The sequence below is a fragment of the Pleurodeles waltl genome, chromosome 11, assembly GCF_031143425.1.
Source record: "Pleurodeles waltl isolate 20211129_DDA chromosome 11, aPleWal1.hap1.20221129, whole genome shotgun sequence".
Taxonomy (NCBI): domain Eukaryota; kingdom Metazoa; phylum Chordata; class Amphibia; order Caudata; family Salamandridae; genus Pleurodeles; species Pleurodeles waltl.
Genome location: NC_090450.1, coordinates 379,129,145 through 379,151,746, shown reverse-complemented (window position 1 = coordinate 379,151,746; position 22,602 = coordinate 379,129,145). Strand labels below are relative to the sequence as shown.

General features: G+C 43.0%; 1 protein-coding gene across 2 annotated transcripts in view; it reads left to right on the top strand.

The window, feature by feature from the left end:
* YEATS2 (YEATS domain containing 2) overlaps nucleotides 1-22,602 on the top strand; it is a 1,667,962-nt gene that overhangs the window by 1,478,667 nt on the left and 166,693 nt on the right. For both annotated transcript variants that reach the window (XM_069213699.1, XM_069213698.1), the window contains one exon: nucleotides 12,345-12,571. In XM_069213699.1, the coding sequence (XP_069069800.1) occupies nucleotides 12,345-12,571 (227 nt within the window). The remainder of the gene's footprint in view (nucleotides 1-12,344; nucleotides 12,572-22,602) is intronic.

The window sequence follows — 22,602 nt, the reverse complement described above, 5'->3', positions numbered from 1 at the left end:
ACTAGAAGGACAGTCCAGGGGAACCTATAGGGGGCCTCGACTCTTGAGTTCCTCAGGCATGAGGGGACCCTGTCAGTCCACTCCTCCACAGGGTGTAGGGTGGGGGTGCAGGGGTGTCTTCTGGTGTTGGGCCCACCATTGGAGTTCCTCGCGGTTGCAGGGGGGCCCGCAGAAACACTCTGCATGCGTGGACTGCTGGTCCAGTCCAACCCAGCCAACAAGTGGGCTCATGTCTTACAAGATGGGGAGACGTGGAGACAGTGTAGGTGGCTGGCCTTCTATGTAGTGTGCAAAGCTAGACACGTGCAGGGGGTTGAGGTAACCACACATTGGTTTCCAGCGGTAAAAATCAGATCACCTAATGCTCCAATTTTTGAGGTAGCTGGTCGAGCAGTTAGGCCAATCCAGGAGATGTGCTAAGCATTTGTTGTACTCACAATATCAATCATGCACCACACACTCAATGAATAACAGATAATTTCAAGGGTGTTTTTATGTGTGATGGCGCTAACCGATTCCCACCAAAGTCATATAACTAAATTGTATACATATATGGTGCTCCTGGAAAGGGAAATCCACCCTACTCCTCCAATCCCCCAAAGGGGTAGTCAATTAGAATATAAACCAAGGCACACGTTCCAAATCAAAGTCAGTTCAATAACATTAAATAGTATGTAGTTCAATTCCAGCTTTTGTTTATTTCAAGCTTGTGGTGTTATCATCTGACAAACAATTCACGTTCCTCAGAGTTGTCATTAACGTTCCAGTCAACACGTGTTTCGTCATGCGAACATAATCGCTGCAACTTCGTCAGGGCTGAAATGTGAACATAATCAGATTTCCCATTGTAACTTTACAGACATGTAACTTTCATTTTTTCCATTTCCCAGTTCTGTGTCAGAAGTACGAAATAGTGCAGCCATGCGTGGAAACCCAAACATTTGATCAAACCAGAACATAACACAATAAAAGCATTCAGTAAGTCGGGTGCATGCATTGTGCCCAATTTACAAAAAGTATCCATTTGTGTATACAGAGCATCCAGTTTCAAAGCATAGGATGAGTTGCAGTTGGTACAGAAAAGATAAAGTGAAGACAAGAACACAACTCCTAATGTGCTGGACCCATTTGAGAAAGACAAAAAACAATCACCATTTATCTGCATATCCTAACATGCAAATGTCATCGATAGTGACAACCACCAAAACTTTACTTGGCTACTCAATGCGTTTTCTAAGACCACTGGTCCTTAGCATGCGTTTTGCCATGTGTGCTACCTCCTTTTCTTATTTGTGTAAGTTGTAACCAAAAAATGGAGAAAACAGAAAGAAAGTAAATCAACAATAAGAAAGGCTTTAATCACTACTTTCATCTTAATATAATGTACTACCCTTAATCTAAAACCAAAAGTGTTTGTTATGTACAGCCACACTGGCAGCAGTAAGCACTTGTATATACATATGCGTTAATTATTAAGTTCACAAATATTCTTTAATCGCTCGTGCTGATGTTAATTGCTAGCCAACATAAGCAATCACTTAAACCAACGCTTGTACGCCCACGTTATTCCACGTCACTTCATAAGTCTACAGATCATACTTTAGTTTGTAGTACTACTGGTAGCTACTACCCGACATTCAATATGATCACTCCCTGCCAAGCGTGTGCGCCCACGTTATTCAAAAGAAAAAGCACCAGTTTATGCTTCCACGTCAACTCCAGTGGAAGCCTGCTCCAAAAATCAGTCACAATGCTACATACCATTTATATCCTCAGTGGACTCCATAAAAGATTCCGGTCCCCAAAATAATATCGGTGGCCTAAAGCAGACATGTACGCTTCTTAATTGTCTGTATGGGCGCCATTTTTGTCCTAATTTGTTCCAGTGGAGAAAGAGGAAGGACAGCAAACCGACATAATCATCTGCCATATTGAAAGTATGTCATTCCAGGCCTGCCCCTACAATATCCATGTATAATAGCCTCGAGAAACTGGCATAGTTGTATACCTTATAGAAAATGTATCATCCTGAGCCTGTCCTCACAATATCTATGCATAATAAATCCATCCTTTATAACTTAACTATCTAGTCCTAGTCCTTTGCAAATAATGATCTAATCCTTGTCCTTATTCAGTCTTACAATTCTGGTCCCCGAAATATTATCTATGTACCAATGCAGGTGTATACACTTACAAAGCGTCTGCATGGGTGCCATTTCTGTCCTTAATTATCCCAGTGGAAAGAGAGAAAGGCCAACCTACCGGCCTAATCACCCGCATTATTAGGAGTACACCGTTCAACTAATGAAAGTCAAATTTGAACCGTCACAGATAGTTAATGGCAGTGATGATGATCAAATAATAAAGGGCACATTAGCCCCCTAAGCATTGTTTGGAAAAGTCAGAAAGGATTCAAATTATTAGTGCCCAGCATACCCTACTAATATAATAATACTTAGCTGGCAAGTCATCACCCCATATCTATGTGCATTATCAAATATCCTTTCGGGCCGGAATAAGAAGAGAAGACATTTTATTATACATTATTATTATGTAAAAGTTAATTCAGTTTAAACATTGCACATTCAAGAAAAACACAAATGTATCTCCACATATTCTATTACATATTCAGGTCCTTACTTCATGAAACATTGTTGTGGTTTTTACTTATTGCTTGTCTATCACTACACACAATATTAACAAAATCATAATTATATTAGTAGTCTTCTCCTGAAAATAACATCTATCATGTCCCAGGATTGTAGTCCCCCAGCAGAAATTCTAATTTATGATTAGTATTAAGGCCATCCTCCTCTGCTCTCATTCATAGAATCCAAATACATTCCCTTCTCCTTAAAAATAATTCCCTATTGCCCCCACGGGGATTTCTTGTTACTTGATCTATACCAAAGAACCTGAAGTTTGCAATAGGTCCTTGTGACGGACATTGTTTCATATGTACAACAATAGGCTATCTCACATCATCCTGTCTTAGGGCTCTAAATTGTTCACTAGTTCTCTGTCTCAAAGCCCTGATTGTGCTTCCTACATACATTCGACCACGTTTACATACAATCATATATATATCACATAATTGCTGCTGCAATTAATGTTAGAAAGTATATCAAATTTGACCTTTCTACTATTTTCTAATGTACGTACACCATCCTGTGCCCATCTGCGCACTCTGCAATCACCACATTTGTGAAAACCTCTTGTAGATGCTGTTAGCCAGTTCTTAATGCGTTTCTTATTTGAGTAACTGGGACATAACATATTTTTAAGGCTTGCACCCTTAGGGTATGTAAAGACAGGTCTATAAGAGATATACTCCTCAGACCATTGTCAGCATACAATATATGCCAGTGTTTGCGTATACTTTTCAGTAACAATCCAGACATCTGAGTATAGTCCACTATACATCGGGTTTTCTAAATTCAATTTTTCTTAATGTGTTGCAGTGTTTCTCCCCTAGATATTTTTCCTATTTTATCACGGGCTTTACTAACAGTACGTTGATCATAGCCCTGTTGTAAAAACCGTCTTTCCATGTCCTTTATCCAAAAATCAAAATGCAATTCCTTACTGCAGTTGCATCTTGCCCGCATCATCCACCCAAAAGGTATTGCTGTGTTCTGGTGTCTAGGGTATGCACTGGTAGCATGCAATATTGAGTTGCAAGAAGTACTCTTTCGATGTAGTTTACTGTGAATCCGCTGGTCATCTATGAACAATTCAACATGTAGAAAAACTATTCTAGTTGGGTTTTGTTTGCATGTAAACCTTCTATTAGCCAAATTTGAGTTTAAATATTCACAGAAATTATCCAGTTCAGACACACTAACGGTCCAAATCATCAGTGTATCATCCTCAGTATAGTATGGAGTCATTCCATTGTGCACCTCCCAAGCCCCAAATACGCTCCTCTTCTAAGTGTCCCATAAATAAATTTGCATAGGACTGAGAAAATCTAGAGCCCATGGCTACTTCTTGTTTTTGTTTGTACCACTCATTGTTAAAAAGAAAGTAGTTGTTGTGTAAAATTAATTCAGTCATTCAGTCATAGTCAATAGCGTCTCCGTGTGTGCCCGTAGACTTGCTAACCTTTTTCTTCAGAAAATGTCTCAATGCAAAAATACCAAGATCATCTTTAATGCTAGTGTATAAGGAAACAAAATCTGGTGTTTCCGAGATCATCCCTGGTTCTCATTGAATATCTGGAAGAATATTCAAAATGTGTTTAGTGCCCTTAATATATGATGGAAGATTCTGCACAAGTGGTTGTGGAAAAATGTCCACAAACTCCGAAATTATTTCTGTAGGACCTCCTATGCCCAAAACAGTGGGCCTCCCTGGTGGAAAGGGCAAGTGCTTATGAATCTTGGGAAGGGTATATAAACATGGATATCTGGGTCATGTCACTTGCGTGTACCTATTTATCTTCATCCAATAGGCCTTTGTCAAACCAGCCTTTTAATAATCTATTGATGTTACTCATCAGATCCAGTATTGGATTGAAACATAATTTCTCATAGCATGTGAAGTCAATAAATAATGTGAACTTATCAAAAAGTACTTTTTCCTCCTGATACCATATTGCTATTGAATAAATGCTTGGGATTTTGTCCAGTAGAGGTGGAGATCAGAGGCCTCTGTTTTCCGTCAGAGTCCGAACTCCACATCAACCTTTTGGAGCTCCAGGCAATCAGACTTGCATTGAAAGCATTCCTTCCCTCTCTCAAAGGGAAAGTGGTGCAGGTGTTCACTGACAACGCCACCGCCATGTGGTATTGCAAGAAGCAGGGTGGAGTGGGGTCGTGGGTCCCTTTGTCAAGAGGCTCTTCGCTTCTGGACCTGGCTGGAATGCCAGGGCATTTCCCTGGTCGTTCAATATCTGGTGGGCTCTTTGAACGCCAGAGCAGAAAAAACTCAGCCATCGATGCAGACTCAATCATGAGTGGGGTCTCCATCTGAAGGTGGTGCAAGGTCTCTTTCAGCAGTGGGGAGAGCCTTGGTTAGATCTGTCCGCATCTGCAGAGAATGTCAATGTCAGCTGTTTTGCATGTTGGAGTTTCCAAGGCGGCATTCGCTCTGTGACATTTTTTGTCACAGGTGGAACTCAGGCCTCCTGTACGCCTTCCCACCAATACCACTTCTGCCTAGAGTTCTGAAGAAGATCAGGCAAGACCGGGCCTGTTATACTGGTGGCTCCGGACTGGGCACAGAGTACAGAACTATTGAGCATGGCAATAGCTCCTCTGATCAAACTGCCTCTTTGGGAGGATCTTCTGTCGCAGCAGCAGGGGAGGGTCCTCCATCCGAACCTGTCCACCCTCTGCCTCGTTGCTTGGAGATTGAGCAGCGACAGTTGACGTCTTTTGACCTGCCACCTGAAGTCAGTAATTGCAGCCAGGCGTCCCTCAACCAAAGCCTTATATGCCTGTCGTTGGAAGAAATTTGTGGCATGGTGCATCGACAAATCTGTCGATCCTCTCTCTGCTCCTCTTTATTCTTTCCCTTGCCCAGCAGGGCTCCACCCTGGGCACTTTTAAGGGATATCTTTCTGCTATCTCTGCTTTCTGGAGGTTACCAGATCAGCCTTCTTTATTCAAATCTCCTATTATTGGGAGGTTTCTTAAAGGCGTCACACATCTCTTTCCTTCTATCCCATTCATCATGCCCCAATGGGATCTAAACCTGGTATTAACATACCGTATGTGTGCCCCATTTGAGCCGCTTCACAACTGCCCTTTACGGCTCTTAACCATCAAGACTGTCTTTTTAATTGCCATTACCTCTGCCCGCAGAGTAAGTGAGCTCCAGGCTCTTTCATCTAAGCCACCTTGCTTGGCAATGCATCCTGACAAAGTGGTACTTCGCACAAGGGCTTCTTTTCTACCTAAAGTAGTGATACCCTTCCATGTCGGACAGTCCATCACATTGCCTACCTTTTATGCACCCCCACATGAAGAGGAGAGACTCCACTTTCTGGACCCAAAAAGAGTGCTGGCTTTCTACGTTGATCATACCAAAGACTTCTGGGTGGATGATCAACTCTTTGTGGGATATGTGGCTCTGAAGAAGGGGCAGGCAGTGCAGAAGAGGACCATTTCTCGATGGGTGCTCCTAGGCATCAAAATGTGCTACCCTCTGGCTAAGAAGCAACCTCCTGAAGGTTTGCGTGCTCACTCCACCAGAGCTGCTGCTGCTACCACAGCACTAGAATGGGGCGTTCCAGTCCTGGACATCTGTCAGGCAGCGATGTGGGCATCTCTGCACTTTTGCCAAACACTACTGCCTGGACAGTCAGGTCCGCAGGGACGGATACTTTGGTTGTTCGGTCCTACAGGACTTCTTGGTGTGATCTTAGTTTCAGCCCTCCACCGGAGATGGTATTGGTCGGGTATCTATTCAAAGGTAAGGAATCTGCAACTAGAAGTCTCTATCAGATGTACAAGTTACTTATCTTCAGTAACGATATATCTGGTAGAGACATATTCTAGTTGCAGATTCCTTACCGACTCGCCCATCCTCCCAGCACTGCGAACTGATTTCTGTGGACAGGAACTTCCCCTTAGGGCCCTAGTTTTGGCCCATCACTCTGTGTCTTCTACATGGCTCCGCACTACTAGCGTGGAAAGTCGTGAAAAGAAACTGATGTCAGCGTGCCAGGGTGGCGCCTATATACACCCGCGATGTCATCTCGGAGAACACTATGCCCGCTGGGTCGACCAACGCCGACTGATGGCCCGCAGAGGTACTGCTCAAAGAAAAATCTCCGGATCCAGACTGACGCCTGGGGAAATTCAAAGGTAAGGAATCTGCAACTAGAATATGTCTCTACCTGATATATCTTTACCGAAGGTCAGTAACTTGTACTTTCAGCTTGGTCATTAGTGAAGCAAAACAACCATCAATCTAAGTAGTTTATTGTCGCAGGTGTTCTACTGCTGTAGCCTGGTATTCCTATTAAAAGTCTGAGATTTTACACTTTGATGTTTCCCAAACAGATAAGATCTTAACATTTGTACAGTGGAGCGTTTTTTAGACGTTATTTTAATTTACTTGTGTTTTTCAGAGCAAGGCTCTTATTTTAAGTGACCGGTAGTTCACGGATTCCATAACGACTTACAAAATAATTTTCCATGGAGCCCATTTTATCTTTCCCTTTCAAGTTAGGGATCTGAACTTGGTGTTATCCTTTTTAATGGTTCTACACTTCGAATCAATGCAGTTTTTCCACCTAAAATTCAGTTTTGAAAGGTGGCTATCATAGTGGTTATATCTTTTATACTGGAAGGGTGAAGGACTTTTTGCTTGCTGTATTCCATAAGAATAAGGAGAGACCGTGGGTAAAATCTCTTTTTTTAAAAAGTTTTTTTACATCGGATGTGGAGTTGAAGATTCATGCTTTGCAAACCAAGTATAAAGGAAGACATGCTTATTAGACTAGACTATAGGAGGGTTTTGAATTATTGTGTACATAAATCCAGTGAGAATCCAGAATTATTTTCATTTGCTCTTTCTTTTTAGCGTTATTACATTTTTGGGGGGTTTGGCAGTAGATCAGAACTCTGATGATATTGGTCCACCTGAAGCCTTATATACCTGTTGACATGTCATTTGCGATTGGGCTCCAAGATGCCTTAGTCTGCTCTCAGCACTGCCATCTAACACAGGTGATGGAGACTGGTTGAGAAAACAGATCTTGATTGACTGTGATTCCCATGACGTGATTCAAGTGAGGTATCTTGTAGGAAAATGACACTGTTGGCATGGTTGCCCCCTAACATTTTGCCTTTTTGTTGATGCCAGCTTTGAAAGTGTGCTGGCCCCACCACCAGTGTTCTTTCCCTAAAACTGTAACTTTGTCTCCACAATTGGCACAGCCCTGGCACACAGATAAGTCTCTTGTAAATGGTACCCCTGGTACCAAGGACCCTGGGGACCCCCCCACTCAGCACATGCACACTGCCTCACAGCTTGTGTGTGCTGGTGTGGAGAAAAAGACTAAGTCGACATGACACTCCTCTCTGGGTGCCATGCCCACCACCCACTGCCTGTGGCATAGGTAAGTCACCCTTCTAGCAGGCCTTAAAGCCCTAAGGCAAGATGTACTATACCACAGGTGAGGGCATAGCTGCATGAGCACTATGCCCCCACAGTGTCTAAGCCAGTGTTTAGACATTGTAAGTGTAGGGTAGCCATAAAGAGTATATTGTCTGGGAGTTTGTCAAACACAAACTCCACAGTTCCATAATGGTGTTTTGCTTTACTTTTGACTGAGCCAAGATATTCACACTGAAAAGAGTCGAAAAGATTCTCTGTAATGCACTTCTTAATCTGAAGAAGACATTTATTATAGCTTTTTGCAAGGTTTGTGAAGGAAGGCTTGAATAGTAAAAAGTGTACTTTCAAAATGTGCAACAATAACGTATGAAAGAATCTGCAATCTATAAACAGCAAATATATACATGCAAGGGTACAAACACTTATATTGATATATAGATATATATTCATAATCAATGCAAAGCAAATAATTAACAAAAATTCATCACCGCAGGGCCTGTCAGATGCTTCATCTTTCTCATGGCAGTAGAAGATGACCCCGTTCAACTGCGAGAAAGAGATCCTCACCCTCACGGGAAACACGTCAGGCATTTGACGTCCAATTCTGACCGAGATCTTGGAATTCATCGCTACTGAGCAGAGCCACCTTTTTATAGCTTAAACAACCATGGGAAAAGCCTTCTAGAAGCCCCCTCTTCTCAGATGGAAATATAAAAAAATGCTGGCTAGTTTAGGTAACCTTGAAAGGAATGCGTTGGGAGCTGGCCACCTTCCCAAGGCACGCCTCCCAAAGTCAAACCATTCTCTTGCCTATGATAAACACTAGCTTGTTACGGTCTTATCGTACCGACTGCTTACCTCCTACATATCGTGTACCAGTCCTAGCTCTTCGGTGAGAAGGAAAACACGCAGAAGTAGAAAAACACATTGCATAACATGTTTGCATGGAAAAATACTTTAATGTGGCGGTGAAGCTAAGCCGAATACAAAATGGAGTCTAGGCTGAATACAAAATGGAGTCTAGGCTGAATACCAGTGACCACTAAAGTGACAATAGGCAGCTACGCCAGGTGCAAAGCGGTGTGACACAACATCAGTGGTCAGTACTCAAATAACACTACAAATGGCTACACTGAATACTGGGAAGTTTGGTATCAAACTTCTCAGCACAATAAATCCACACTGATGCCAGTGTGGGATTTATTGAGAAATGCACACAGAGGGCATCTTAGAGATGCCACCTGTATACCAGTCCAACTGCTAGTGCTCGGTTGACCGCTCTCTGCTATCCTGCCACTTCCAGACTAGTTTCTGGCCACATCGGGTGAGTGCCTTTGTGCAATCTGTGACCAGGAACAAAACCTGTCTGGTTGGAGGTGCTTCACACCTCCCCCTGCTGGAACTGAAACACCTGGCCGTGAGCCTCAAAGGCTCAAGCCTGGTATTACAATGCCCAAGGGCACTCCAACTAGTGGAGATGCCCGCCCCCTGGATACAGCCCCCACTTTGGTGGCAAGTCCAGAGGAGTTAATGAGAAAAACACGGAGGAGTCACCCTCCAGCCAGGACAGCCCCTAAGGTGTCCAGAGCTGAGGTGACCCCTTCCTTGGAAAACCCTCCATCTTGCTTTGGGGGATTTAGCCCAATAGTATTAGGGATGTGCCCCCCTCCCCAAAGGGAGGAGGCACAAGGAGGGTATAGCCATCCTCAGGGACAGTAGTCATTGGCTACTGCCCTCCAGCCCTAAACACACCCCTAAATCTAGTATTTTGGGGCGACCTTGAAACCAGGAAATCGGATTCCTGATGACCTAACAAGGACTGCTGACCTGAAAACCCCACAGAGAAGGAGAAGACAACTGCTTTGGCCCCAGCCCTCCCGGCCTCTCTCCAGATTCAAAGAACCTGCAACAGCGACACATCCAGCGGGCCCACCGACCTCTGCTGACTCAGAGGACTGCCCTGCAAACCCGAAGGACCAAGAAACTCCGGTGGACAGGGGCTCTGTCCAAAGCAACAAAAAAGCAACAAAGAAGAAACCATATTTAAAGGGACTCACCTCACTCCTAAAGCGCAGGTCCCCACCACCTTGCACCCGACGCCCCCGGCCCGTGTCCAGAGCAACCAACACCGCAGAGAGGACCCCCATGATATGTTCACCCTGAGACGACCTCCCTGCTCCCCCACGACAACGCCTGCAGAGAGAATCCAGAGGATCCCCCTGTCCACGACTGCCCGGTAACAAAGAACCTGATGCCTGGAAGAAGCACTGCACCCGCAGCCCCCAGGCCAGAGAGGAACGAACTACCGGTGCAAGAGTGACCAGCAGGCGGCCCTCATCTTTGCCCAGATGGTGGCTGGCCCGAGAAGCCCCCCTGTGCCCTGCCTGCATCGCCAGAGTGACCCCCCGGGTCCCTCCATTGATTCCAATACAAAGCCTGACGCCTTGTTAGCACACTGCACCCGGCCGCCCCTGTGCTTCTGAGGGTGTATTTTGTGTGCCTGTTTGGGACTCCCCCAGTGCTCTACAAACCTCGCCCACTGGTCTGCTCCCCGAGGATGCAGGTAACTACCTGCTAGCAGCCTGGAAGCGGAGCACCCCTATTCTCCATAGGCGCCTATGTTATTTGGGCCCCACTTTGACCTCTGCACCTGACCGGCCCTGTGTTGTTGGTGCTCGGTGTTTGGGGTTGACTTGAACCCCCCATGATGGGCTGCCTATGCCCCGGAGACTGAACTTGTAAGTGCTTTACTTGCCTGACAAACTAACCTTTACTTACCTTCCCCAGGAACTGTTGAATTTTGAAGTGTCCACTTTTAAAGTAGCGTATTGCCATTTTATGCTAAACGTTGCACATTACAGTTTTCATTCAACGTTCTATATTTACCTATGCCAAGTACCTTACAATGTACTTACTTGATATCTGAATCTTGTGGTTCTAAAATAAATTAAGAAAATAATATTTCTATATAAAAACCTATTGGCCTGGAATTGTCTTTGAGTGTGTGTTCCCAATTATTGCCTGTGTGTGTACAACAAATGCTTAACACTACCCTCTGATAAGCCTAACTGCTCGACCACACTACCACAAAATAGAGCATTAGTATTCTCTATTATTGCCGCTATCAACCTCTAAGGGGAACCCCTGGACTCTGTAGCCTGCTACAGCTACCCATTAAAGTTTTTGTTTTAGGAAATTGCTGTGTAACTTTAAAGCTTGACAAAGAACCACTTAGTGTCGTTCCTTCCTTCCTTGCTGAAGTCGTTGCTAAATTTCACAATGTTCATTTCACTCCTGGGATGGCGCTATATGCAGTGCCTCACCAGTCTCAAAATGGAGACTGTCGGTATCATACTGACCTGATGACAGGTTTTAGTGACTCCTTTTATGAAGGGCTCAAATTAGCGGTCACCTCTTGATATGATCGGGGGAACCTCTAATGAACTACTTTTTTCATACTATTGGTTTCTGGTTGTGTCCTGTATTGCGGTGAAAACGTCTGTGCTTGATGTGATTACCCTGGCCGGTCCACCAGAGTTGTGCTGCGTTTTCCCTCCCCTGGAAGTGCAATATAGAGCTGTAGAGCAGTTAACACGTTGGAAGTCATTACTGATTGAATGTTGGCATTGCAGCTAAGGGCATATTTAGCTGTTCACTTCAGCTGGTCATTAGTTAAGCACCTGCTACTTTCTTGCAGTTTACCACCGAGGAACATTTTTGGGGATTGCTTGAAGCATTCTTGGCAGACGAAACTGCAGAAATTTGGCATCACTAAGTAACAAGTGATTGATGTACATTACAGCAACACTGTTTTTAAAGGATTCCGTTTATACTTTGTTGCATTCGTGTTCGTTGTTATTTATTCGTAGGAAATGCTTAGAACTTTGCGAGTAATTGTTGAAATGCTCTTGAGGAGCCTAAACCGGTCGTTTCAAGTCAAGTCACCCTGGTCGTTGCCCTTTTGTCCTGTGCATCCCGATGGCCTGTCTTTTATTTTACTGGCGCATACAATTCATTGACAGCAGAATATTGTGCCGTTTAAGTACTATCTTGATAGAAAATACTGTTTGCTTTGATGTTAAAACTGGCGTGTTTCAGACATTAAGAATATTTACCTGAAGTTCAAAACCTTGAGTGAATTGCTGCTACTGTGTAATTTAAGGTCTTATTTAACTCAACAAGAAACTGTTCTTATTGAATAATTATAATCAGCATTTTTAGCCTTTTGTTAGGGTGCTTCAGAGTAAGGAAAATTTTGATTTCATTTTATTTAGAATGTCCATCGTCATACTCGACTGCTGAAAGTCTGTGCAGAAAACTTGAGGATTTACAACAGATTCTTAAAAAGGAACCCGAGCTTGACGAAGAAGTAGACATAGTAAAGGTCAATGAACCATTGAAAGCCGACATCAAAAAAGAGCAACAGGAGAAGGATGAGGAGGTGAAATTTTATTTAGAGCCAACCCCGGCGATTGATTTTGTCAGCAACACGGCTCAGAAGGTAAATTGTAATATGTGGTGTTTGTAATGTCCAGGAAATGATAATGTGTTTGCATTGTGCTTAATACTTAATGGTTTCCATATATCTTTTCTCCATAAATCTTAGTTTTAATAAAGTGAGTAACAAAATAAGGGTGCATAATATGAAAGGTGACAGTCAATTATCTTTTCCGCATGTTAATACATGGCAGGTATTTCTTAGCATCACAGTATTTCTGGCAATTAAGTTGTCAAAAATTATTCATCCCATTGGTTATGCGTATATCTCCATTACGCACCTATTGGTGCGTGCTATAGTGCCAAGTATTCTGTGTATATGCTCTTCCCTTGAACTTCCCATTTAAGCAATACATGTAACTTAAAACTTTTAGAGTGTGTGCGTGTGAGGGGGCACGAGTGATCGGCGTTGCGCACAGGGTGGTGCGCTGCATTGCAGGTGGTAGGAGAGGCGGCTCATATTATGTCGGGTCTCCTGTGTGCTATGTCCATCTGGGCCCCATGCATGTTTGATAGTCTCTTGACTTCTTCTAGCAGTTTTGCCCAGTCTGGGGGTTTGGCCGGGGGGTTACAACGTGTGTTAGCTTTATACAGTAGTTCCTGTTCCGCAAGTATCCCTGCTCGTAGGTTTGACAACCATCCCGCAACTGGTGGTGATGCGCTAGATTTCCAGCACATTGCCAGGCAGCATTTTGCAAGAGTCAGTGCCAGGTCTAGAACCTTGTTGGTAGATTTTCGCTGTGGGGTTCTGTTTGTGACCCCCAATATGTAATGTATCGTCTCCTGATGTAAGTTCCCTTCCATGATTTCATTTAGCATCTTGGTTATGGATTCCCAGAAATTAGTCACAGGGGCACATGTCCATAAAATATGTAGTAAATCTGCATCGCAAGATTAACATCTGGGGCATGTGCTCTCCATTCCCAGGTACATGCTCGCCAGTCTTTTGGGGGTGAGGTAGTTAAATTGTGTGAATTTGTAACGGGCACTCGTGGATATGATCTTCGATACTAGGAGAGCCTGCACCCATTGTGAGCAGTTTCCCAGTATGTCCTGAGCACCTGGAGGGCCTGTTCACTATCCATACTTAACACACTGTATATATTTACCACCACACTATTTACCGCCATGGTTTCCATTTTAAGCTGTATATCACAGGTGAAAATATGAATTATTTTAAATCTACTTGATGTTTTAACCTGGGAAGGATGAAAGGATTCATCGCCCTGCGGGGGAGGGGGGATTCATTCTTGCAACATGTAGTTACACTAAACTACTAATTGCTAGAAGGAGAAACAAATTTAAATGCATCACTCCACTGAAATGCACTTCAAGATGATCCCTTCAGATCTCAATAGAGATCTTTATGGCCATATCCATCCATTCTGTATGCACTTTAGTCAACATTCCTCTTATGAAAGCTCTTCTTCCTTGGAAGAGATTGACTTTGACTTAAGAGACGGTGACCCAGGTTTCCCTATCACAAAATCAAAATGTCAGTATGGTCTTTGGATACAACCTGAGGACTTCATGGGTATTTCTTTTTCTTCAACCATGCATGCATGTGTGTCAATTTCAGTAGACACTGGGAAGTCAATGGAACCAGTTCTGCAACAATATTTAAGATGTGATGCTCATGGATCACCAAACCATTCAGTCTTTAGAATATCCCATTCATTATAATTTCTGTTTTAAACAAATTATATTTTTCGGAGATAACTATTTAAAGTGCAATATATACACATCAAGAGCAGATTGAACAAGGCCAGGAATTCCTTCATGATGGTAAACAAACTATGGCAGTCATTGCAGGGCAGCACCAAGGTGAGGCTTTACAAGACCTGCGTTCGGTCCACACTCTTAAGTGAATCAGAATGCTGGCAGGAGATGAAAGGTAACATCACCAAATTGTCAGTCGACCACAACAGTAGCCTAATAAGAATTTCGTGCATTTTCCTGACGCAAACCATTTCCACCCAGGAACTGCTCACTAAATGCAAGCGGGAGAGCATGAACACAATTATCTTAAGAAGAAGATGGAGATGGATAGGACACACCATCAGAAGAGAATAAGACTCAATCACAAGAACAGCTCTCCACAGGGCCACCGAAGGCAAACAGAAGAAAGGTGTAGGGAAGTGCCACTGTTGGCATGGTTACCACCCCCCACTCTTTGCCTAGTGTTGATGCTAGTTATATTTAAAGTGTGCTGGGACTCTGCTAACCAGGCCCCAGCCCCAGTGTTCTTTCCCTAAAACGGTACCTTTGTTTCCGCAATTGACACAACCCTGGCACACAGTTAAGTCCCTTGTAAAAGGTATCCATGGTACCAAGAGCCCTGTGGCCAGAGAAGGGCTCTAAGGGCTGCAGGTTGTATAATGCCACCATAGGAGACCCCTTACCAAGCACATACACACTGCCTTGCAGCTTGTGTGTGCTGGTGGGGAGAAAAAGACAAAGTCGACATGGCATCCCCTCAGGGTGCCATGGCCACAAATCACTGCCTGTGGCACAGGTAAGTCACCTCTCTAGCAGGCCTTACAGCCTTAAGGCAGGGTGCATTACACCACAGGTGAGGGCATAGCTGCATGAGCGACCAACTACAGAGGACTGCCCTGCACCCAAAAGGACCAAGAACTCCAGAGGACAGCGGCTCTGTCTAAGAAAATCTACAATCAAGGGCTCCCACCTCACTCCAGATGTGTGAGTCTTGACCCCTGTGCACCCGACGCCCACGACCTTTGTCCATGTGGTCCACCCAGCAAGAGAGGGTTCCCAGGCGATTGCGAGCAAGTGCCCACCCTGGCTTGACCCCTCCTCTCTGACGTCTGCAGAGGGAATCCCGAGGACCTCCGTCCCCCCCCCCCCCCCGTCCGACCGGAGGTCTGCCCGAGACACCTCCCTGGACCTCATATACCAGCATTGAAAATCCAACGTCCTGTTTGCACCCTGCACCCGGCTGCCCCTGTACCGCTGAGGGTGTGTGTTTGGTGCCTACTTGTGTCCCCTTCAGTGCTCTTCTAATCCCACCTAGTCTGCCCTCCAAGCCGCGGGTACTTACCTGCTGGCAGGCATGATTCCGAGTATCCCCTGTCTTCATAGGATCCCACGTTAAATTTGCTCAACTTTGACCTCTGCTCCTGGCTGGCCCCGTGTTGCTGGTGGTGGGTGTTTGGGGTTAAATTGAACCCCAACCAGTGGACTTCCTAAAACCTGGAGACTGAAACTGTAAGTGTTGTACTTACCTGTAAAACGATCTAACATTCCTTCCCCTCAGGAACTGTTTCTGAAAATTGTACCAAGTGTCAATTTAAAAAAAAGATTATTGCCACTAATTCAAAAACTGTATACTTACGTATTTCAAAGTACTGTTGATACCTGTGTGACATATGAAACATTTAAGGTACTTACCTGCAACTTGAATCTTGTGGTTCTAAAAATAAATTAATAAAAGGTATTTTTTTTCTATAGAAAAACCATTGGTCTGGAGTTCAGTCATTGAGCGTGTGCTTCTTCTATTGTCTGTGTGTGTACACCAAATGCTTTGCACTATCCTCTGATAAGCCGGACTGCTCGACCACACTACCACAAAAGAGAGCATTAGTATTAGCTACTTTAGCCTCTGCTAAGCCTCTAGAGAACCCCTGGACTCTGTGCACACTATACCTCACTTTGATATAGTATATACAGAGCCAGCTTCCTACAAAAGGCATGCCAAAGAACACTGAAGGCGAAATGTGGAAACACAAATGAAGTCCCTGAATCACACCTGGGGCACTGTACAGAAACTTGCTCAAGATTAGCAGAAGTGGAGGTCCTTTGTTGCCTCCTTACATGCCAGCTAGCAGTAGTAAGGTATCAAAACAAATATAATATTTGAAGCATTATTTTAATCAAGTTGGTTCATCTGATTGGACAGTAACTAATGTTGAATGTATTGGAAACGTTTACATTTTCTTAAATTATCAGCATTCTGAATATACAAAGTTCTTACTGAGTGGTGGCATTCTAGGGGTCATATTGGTATTATCAGATCGAAATCCTTGCAATCTTAAAAACTTTAATTTCATTATCTAGTTACCATATTTCTATTAAGACTAGCTTTCTATTCTTTAATCCACAAAACATGAGGCTTAAATTTCTTGAAATATCCACAGTTTATAATCTGTATAGCTTTTTTCTGATCTTTTGACAATCTCATTACTGTGAAAAAAAGAGTAATAGTCATTATCGCTTTATACAAAATGGAATAAACTCATAAAAGGAAACAATAAAAAACAGTAACAGTGCTTTGAAAATACACCATAACGGTATTGCACAAGATGGAGTAAAATAGCAATGGCATAAACTGTAGCCTGATTAATACACATAATCTGAATTTTTACTGATATTGTAATTGTAATCGTATTTATATAGCGCTTACTACCCCTGACGAGGCGTCGAAGCGCTTTTCGATGAGTAGCACGCTACTCCGGAACCCAACAAGAATTAGTGATGGATTAGTATCGTTAAATAATGAGTACAGTTTTAGTATTATGATGAGTTAATTTGAGCCGCGGATATGAGAGTTTGTTAGTTAGACTGGAGTAATGGAGGGGTGGAGGAGGAAATAAATCCAGAGGTGTTAATTGGGAGTATATCCTTCATTTACTCAACCCAAAGGCTTGGGATGAGTAAAGGGGGGTGGAGGGGGAAGAGTATGTGGAAGGGTTAGGGAGAGTATAGTAGCAGGGTGAGATGAAATGCAGGAGAATTTAGTAGGGTTGTGTGGGAGGTCACAGAGGTAGAGTGAGGTTTGGTGAGTTAGATGTGGAGGGAAGAGCTTAGGCAGAGATATTTAGGAGATGAAAGTGGTAGAAGGGATTTGGGATGAGTCAGAGTGAGAAAGGAGGATAGTTTGATAGAGAGATGACATAAGAGTGATGAGTAGATAAGTGTGATAAGATGAGAGCAGGAATTCATAGATATCTAGTATAACAACCCAAAAAACCCAGGAGCCATGCAATTATCCACGAACATGCCAAGCACAGAAACAACATATACACATACACATACATATATATATATATATATATATATATATATACACTCACATATGCACATACAATACATAATTAGAATCATGGGTAAAAAAATACTTAGACAGGTTTAAAGAGTGTGTGTGTATTTTATTGTTATGACATAGTAGCAATACATATTTTCCAAAGAAACTATAAATAAGTAGAAATATACATATAATCTGAAAAAAATATTTATCCACAAAGGCATATGCAGTTCATAGTTGTTTGAAAAAGGTGGTTATGAAGGAAAGAGCCAACTCTTGAGTAGTTTTCTGAAGACAAGAAAGTTATCTGTGGCTCTTATAGTTGGGGGTAATGAATTCCATAGTTTGGCTGCTTGGACGGAGAAGGATGTACCACCTATAGTCTTTTTCTTGTATGGTGGTGTTCTAAGGCGGGGTGCCAGTCTTGAGCGGAGGGTTCTTTGTTGGATGTATTTGGTCATTTTCTTTCTGATAAAAAAGCAGTCCTTTTCCATGTATAGCTTTGTGGGTGATACAAAGCAGCTTGAAAGTGCATCTTCTGGCAACGGGTAACCAGTGTAGTGCTCTCAAGGCAGGGGAGATGTGGGCTTGCGGCTTTATATGCAGTAGTAGCCTGGCTGTGGAATTCTGGATACGTTGTAGTTTTTTCATAACAGATAGAGATGATCAATGGTAGAGGCTATTGGCATAATCCAGTTTGGATAGTACAAGTGAGATGGTAGCTTGCACCTTGTGTGGAAATCCGAGGTGGGGGAAGATGCGTCGTAAAGTCTTTAAGGTGATGAAGCTTGTGCGTGCTAATTTGTCTACTTGGGCATTCATAGTTAATTTGGAATCCATGGTGATTCCTAGGTTTTTAACTTCCTTGGATAATTGAGGAGGTGGTCCGAGATCGTCAGGCCAGACGCACAGAGAGTCATAACTTTTCCAGTCACCACATATGAGTATTTCTGTTTTGGAGGTATTTTAGTTTGGGATGGCTCCAGGTCATCCACTGATCAACGGCTCTGGGGCAACTGAAGATTTGTGAGTTTTCAATGTTTTTGGGGTCTTCTAATTTAAGTAGTATTTGTGTGTCATCTGCATAGTTGTAGCATGTGAGATGGAAATCATTGATCAGTTCTGGTAAAGATATCATGTAGATGTTGAAAAGCAAAGGTGAGATGATTGACCCTTGGGGGACCCCTGCTTTTGTGAGGTAGGGTTTGGACGAGAAGGGGGGCGAGTGGATGATATTTGCTCTTTTTTAAAGATAGGAAGTAATCCAGTCGAGAGCAATCCCTTGTATGCCGGCTTCATGGAGTCTTTGAGTTAGGGCGTCATGGACAACCGTATCAAAGGCAGCCTGTATTCCTTCTTTTTCTTGTATTTGAGACAATTATGTATTAAACTGTGTTGACATGCAGTTAGAAACAAACACATAAGGACCAGTGAGGGTTTAAAAGATTCGCAAGAACAGCAAGATAGCTAGACTTCGGAAGGGGATGTCAAGTGAGACCTTTCACTAGATTTAAGAACGCTTTTCACTGAGCCGAGTTTAAAAACAACCCTGAATAAAGCAGACTTCATCCAGGGTGTGAAAACATACCAAGGTCCGGCAGAGGCATTGTGCTATAGTTGCATGTATACAGTGCTTCAGGTCCTGTCGAGATTTTGGACTGGTAGCAGGCTATTTTGTGGGATTGTTATGTTTTTTTTTCTTTGTTAGTGTTTTATAAAGGGAGTACCTTCTACTCTGTGTCTCCAGTAGCGGAAGATAGAACCCGCTCATCACAGTCTTATACGGATTACGCTCCAGTACATCATCAATTCACCTCCAGGAAGGATTCTAGATTTTTTTCTGCTATGGAATCTCTGAGCGCAGAGCCTTCCTATAAATTACAAACCGTTAAAGATGTCAGTTGTTAAAAAAATATCCAAGCAGAGTGACATTGCTTAAATGTATAGCCTTGTAAAATAGGCAAAATAAAACATTTCATTGATTTCTTATCAAAAGTAGCAAAGAACATTATGTGCATATTGCATTGACCAGGTAAGCTGTCACACAGGCATTTGGCTAAGGAAGCAGACCATTCATTGATTTTAGGGAAAGTTACAAGTTGATGGAAGATGTCAAATCTAAATCCCATCAGGACACACCTATGTTGGTGGTTTAAGACATGTTTAGGATAAGGTTGCATACCATTGAAAGTAGGCATCATTTGGTTATTAATGACAGCAGTTTGAACTAGTTTTGTGGATAGCCTTTGTCCTTCATACAAAAATATACAGCACTTTTTTATCTCTCTTCTGTTTATGTGACATAAAGAATCAGGGTTATCAAAATATTCTGGCAGACCTAATCGCAGGCAAGTGTGCCTTATGCTTTTCATCCATGGGATTTGTAGGAACAGCGCTGACTTTAGACAGTAATTGACTATCTTTCTATTTAGGGCAGTACCCTCACAAGTCCATATCTTAAGTCATAGCAAAAGCATTTGGACTTTAATCATGTCAGCTAAAAACAGAACGCTGAGTCCTTATTGCAAACAAGGCAAGAGCTACCCTTTGGGACGGCGAGGATTCTCCTAAACAAGGATCTTCCTAAACATTGGGCGGTTGGAGGGGATTGATGTTACCATATCCCCACACTCCCACCCCATACATTGCCACGGACACACAACCCTGTAAAGGATTACCATTTCGCTCTGGGGTCTGTTACCGAGCTTAGTTGCGAAATTAAGTAACGCGGATGAGGCTTTTACAAAGTGAAATCTACAAGAATCAATAGTCCGTTTCCATGAGCCAGTTGCCTTAAATAAGACCCCTAGGTAGGAAAAGGTGATAGTAAAAACTTAATTGAAGGTCAACAACCCTAAAATTACAACATTTTGTAGTTTTAGGCCAATATTTCATTATAAAAGTTTTGCCCAAATTTACGCTCCAACTCAAATTTTGTATGTAGCTGACAAACATGTGAATAGCTGCTGTAAACTCAGGGGAGTACAAGATATGAGCACTGTGTCATTGGCATAGAGAAGGCCTGGGATCTGAGGGAGGTCCCCACACCACTCAGTCAAAACTGCAACTAAATTGTTAATGTAGAGGGTGAATAAGATTGGCGTCAGAACGTGGCCCTGCCTAACCCCTCTATGGCAAATGTTTTAAGTACATTCCATATAAGTCTGTAATTTACTCTTTGCCTTGCTTCTCATGCACTTCTCTCTGAGGAAAGAAATTATCGGCTGATAGGCTCCTAGCTCTGGTCGTACCTTCAACAGTTTGTTGTGTGCCATACAGTCATAAGCACTCGACAAATCAACAAATGCCTAAAACAGCTTGCCCTTTTATAATTTGAATGTACATCCCAAGTATCAGGTTTAGGTTAAGACCCAGCTCGATAGTCCCCATACCCCTACAGAAGCCATTTTGTATCACCCAGTAATAGTCTATCTGTGACTTTCACCAGAGAATCTAATATGAAAACGGGGCGGTAACATGCTAGATTTGAGTGGTCCCCCTTCTTATAAATGGGAACTATCATAAAGTCTGGCCATTAGTTCAAAGTGCCTGATCCACACCAGGCTCCTAGCACCCTAGCCAGTATTAGTCCCAAAAATGGTATATTAACCTTAAACAGGTAAATCGGGATACCCTGTGGTCCCAACGCTTTCCCACCCTTACCAGGACAGTAACAGGGGGCCCCGTTGACCTCCTCTAAAGAAAAGGCAAAAGCAGCTGTGGCCCCTGGTAATTCCTCAACAATAACATAGTTCGCCTTGATGATGTCAATCCAGGAGAAGTATAGAACTTAAAAAATTCAGCCACTCAATCGGCTTCATTGAAAGCAATCTCTAACCTGGACGCAATATCCTCTTTTAAAAAAGGGCCATTGACCACATGCCAAAAGGCAGAGCAGTTCTTAATTGTACTTGCTTCTAGAGGTAACTCTGAAGTTTCCTTTTTAGATGTTTTTTTTCCTCTATTTTAGGGCTAATCTGTATTCACATCGGCTGGCCTTGACCTTGATGGTGCGCCAGTTTTTTTTTTTTTTTTTTTTTTTTTTTAAAGAGTTGCTTTGAGTCGCTTATGGGCCTTTGAGCACGTAGAATGGAACCAGCCAGGTCTATTACGAATTATGTGAGATTTGCCCCTGGCTAGACGATCTTTAATCCCTCTAGAAATGTGGCAGAAGGCTTCTTTAATGTCATTATTGTTCAAAAAATCATCCAGACACGTATCAAGACCCTCCCTTAGATCTTCAATCAAGCTTTTATGGAAATTGACTGGTTCAACTTGAGTCCAATATAGGGAGAGACCATTACTAGGAGCTATTTCAATATTACCAACAGTAAACACTGTTTTATACCTCTGCAGACTAAACAGGAGACAAACATTAGTGCTCTTGACATTGTGGTCACTCATTGAGATTGAGTGAGTTGTAAAATTAGATAGGATTGCACTAAAATTATGTGATGATAGGATATAGTCAATAACAGTGTTAGAACGTCTACCGTTAAATGTACAATCAAAAGGATCAGGGTGAAAAGTTTAATACGTTTTCATATGGTTGTCTTTACCCAGTCTTTTGGCAGTCCATTTTCTGACTTGTTATTGTTGTGCTTTTTATCTGATAGAGACTTCTAGTTGCAGATTCCTTACCTTAGAATTTTCCCCCAGGCGTCAGACTGGATCCGGAGATTTTTCTTCGAGCAATACCCTTGCGCGTTGGTAGGTGGTGTCGCTTGACTTCGTAGGCGTTGTGATGATGTCGGGAGTAGTACATAGATGCCGCCCTCGCACAGTGATGCCAGACCGCAGAGCAGCTAAGAACACTGAGATTGGTGCGCCAGAGCTAAGGACCTGAAAGAGGGAATCCCGTTCCCTAGAAAACAGTTCGCAAGCGGGGAGGATGGGTGGGCGGTAAGGAATCTGCAACTAGAATATGTCTCTACCAGATATTTTGTTACCAAAGGTAAGTAACTTGTACATCTGACAGAGACTTCTAGTTG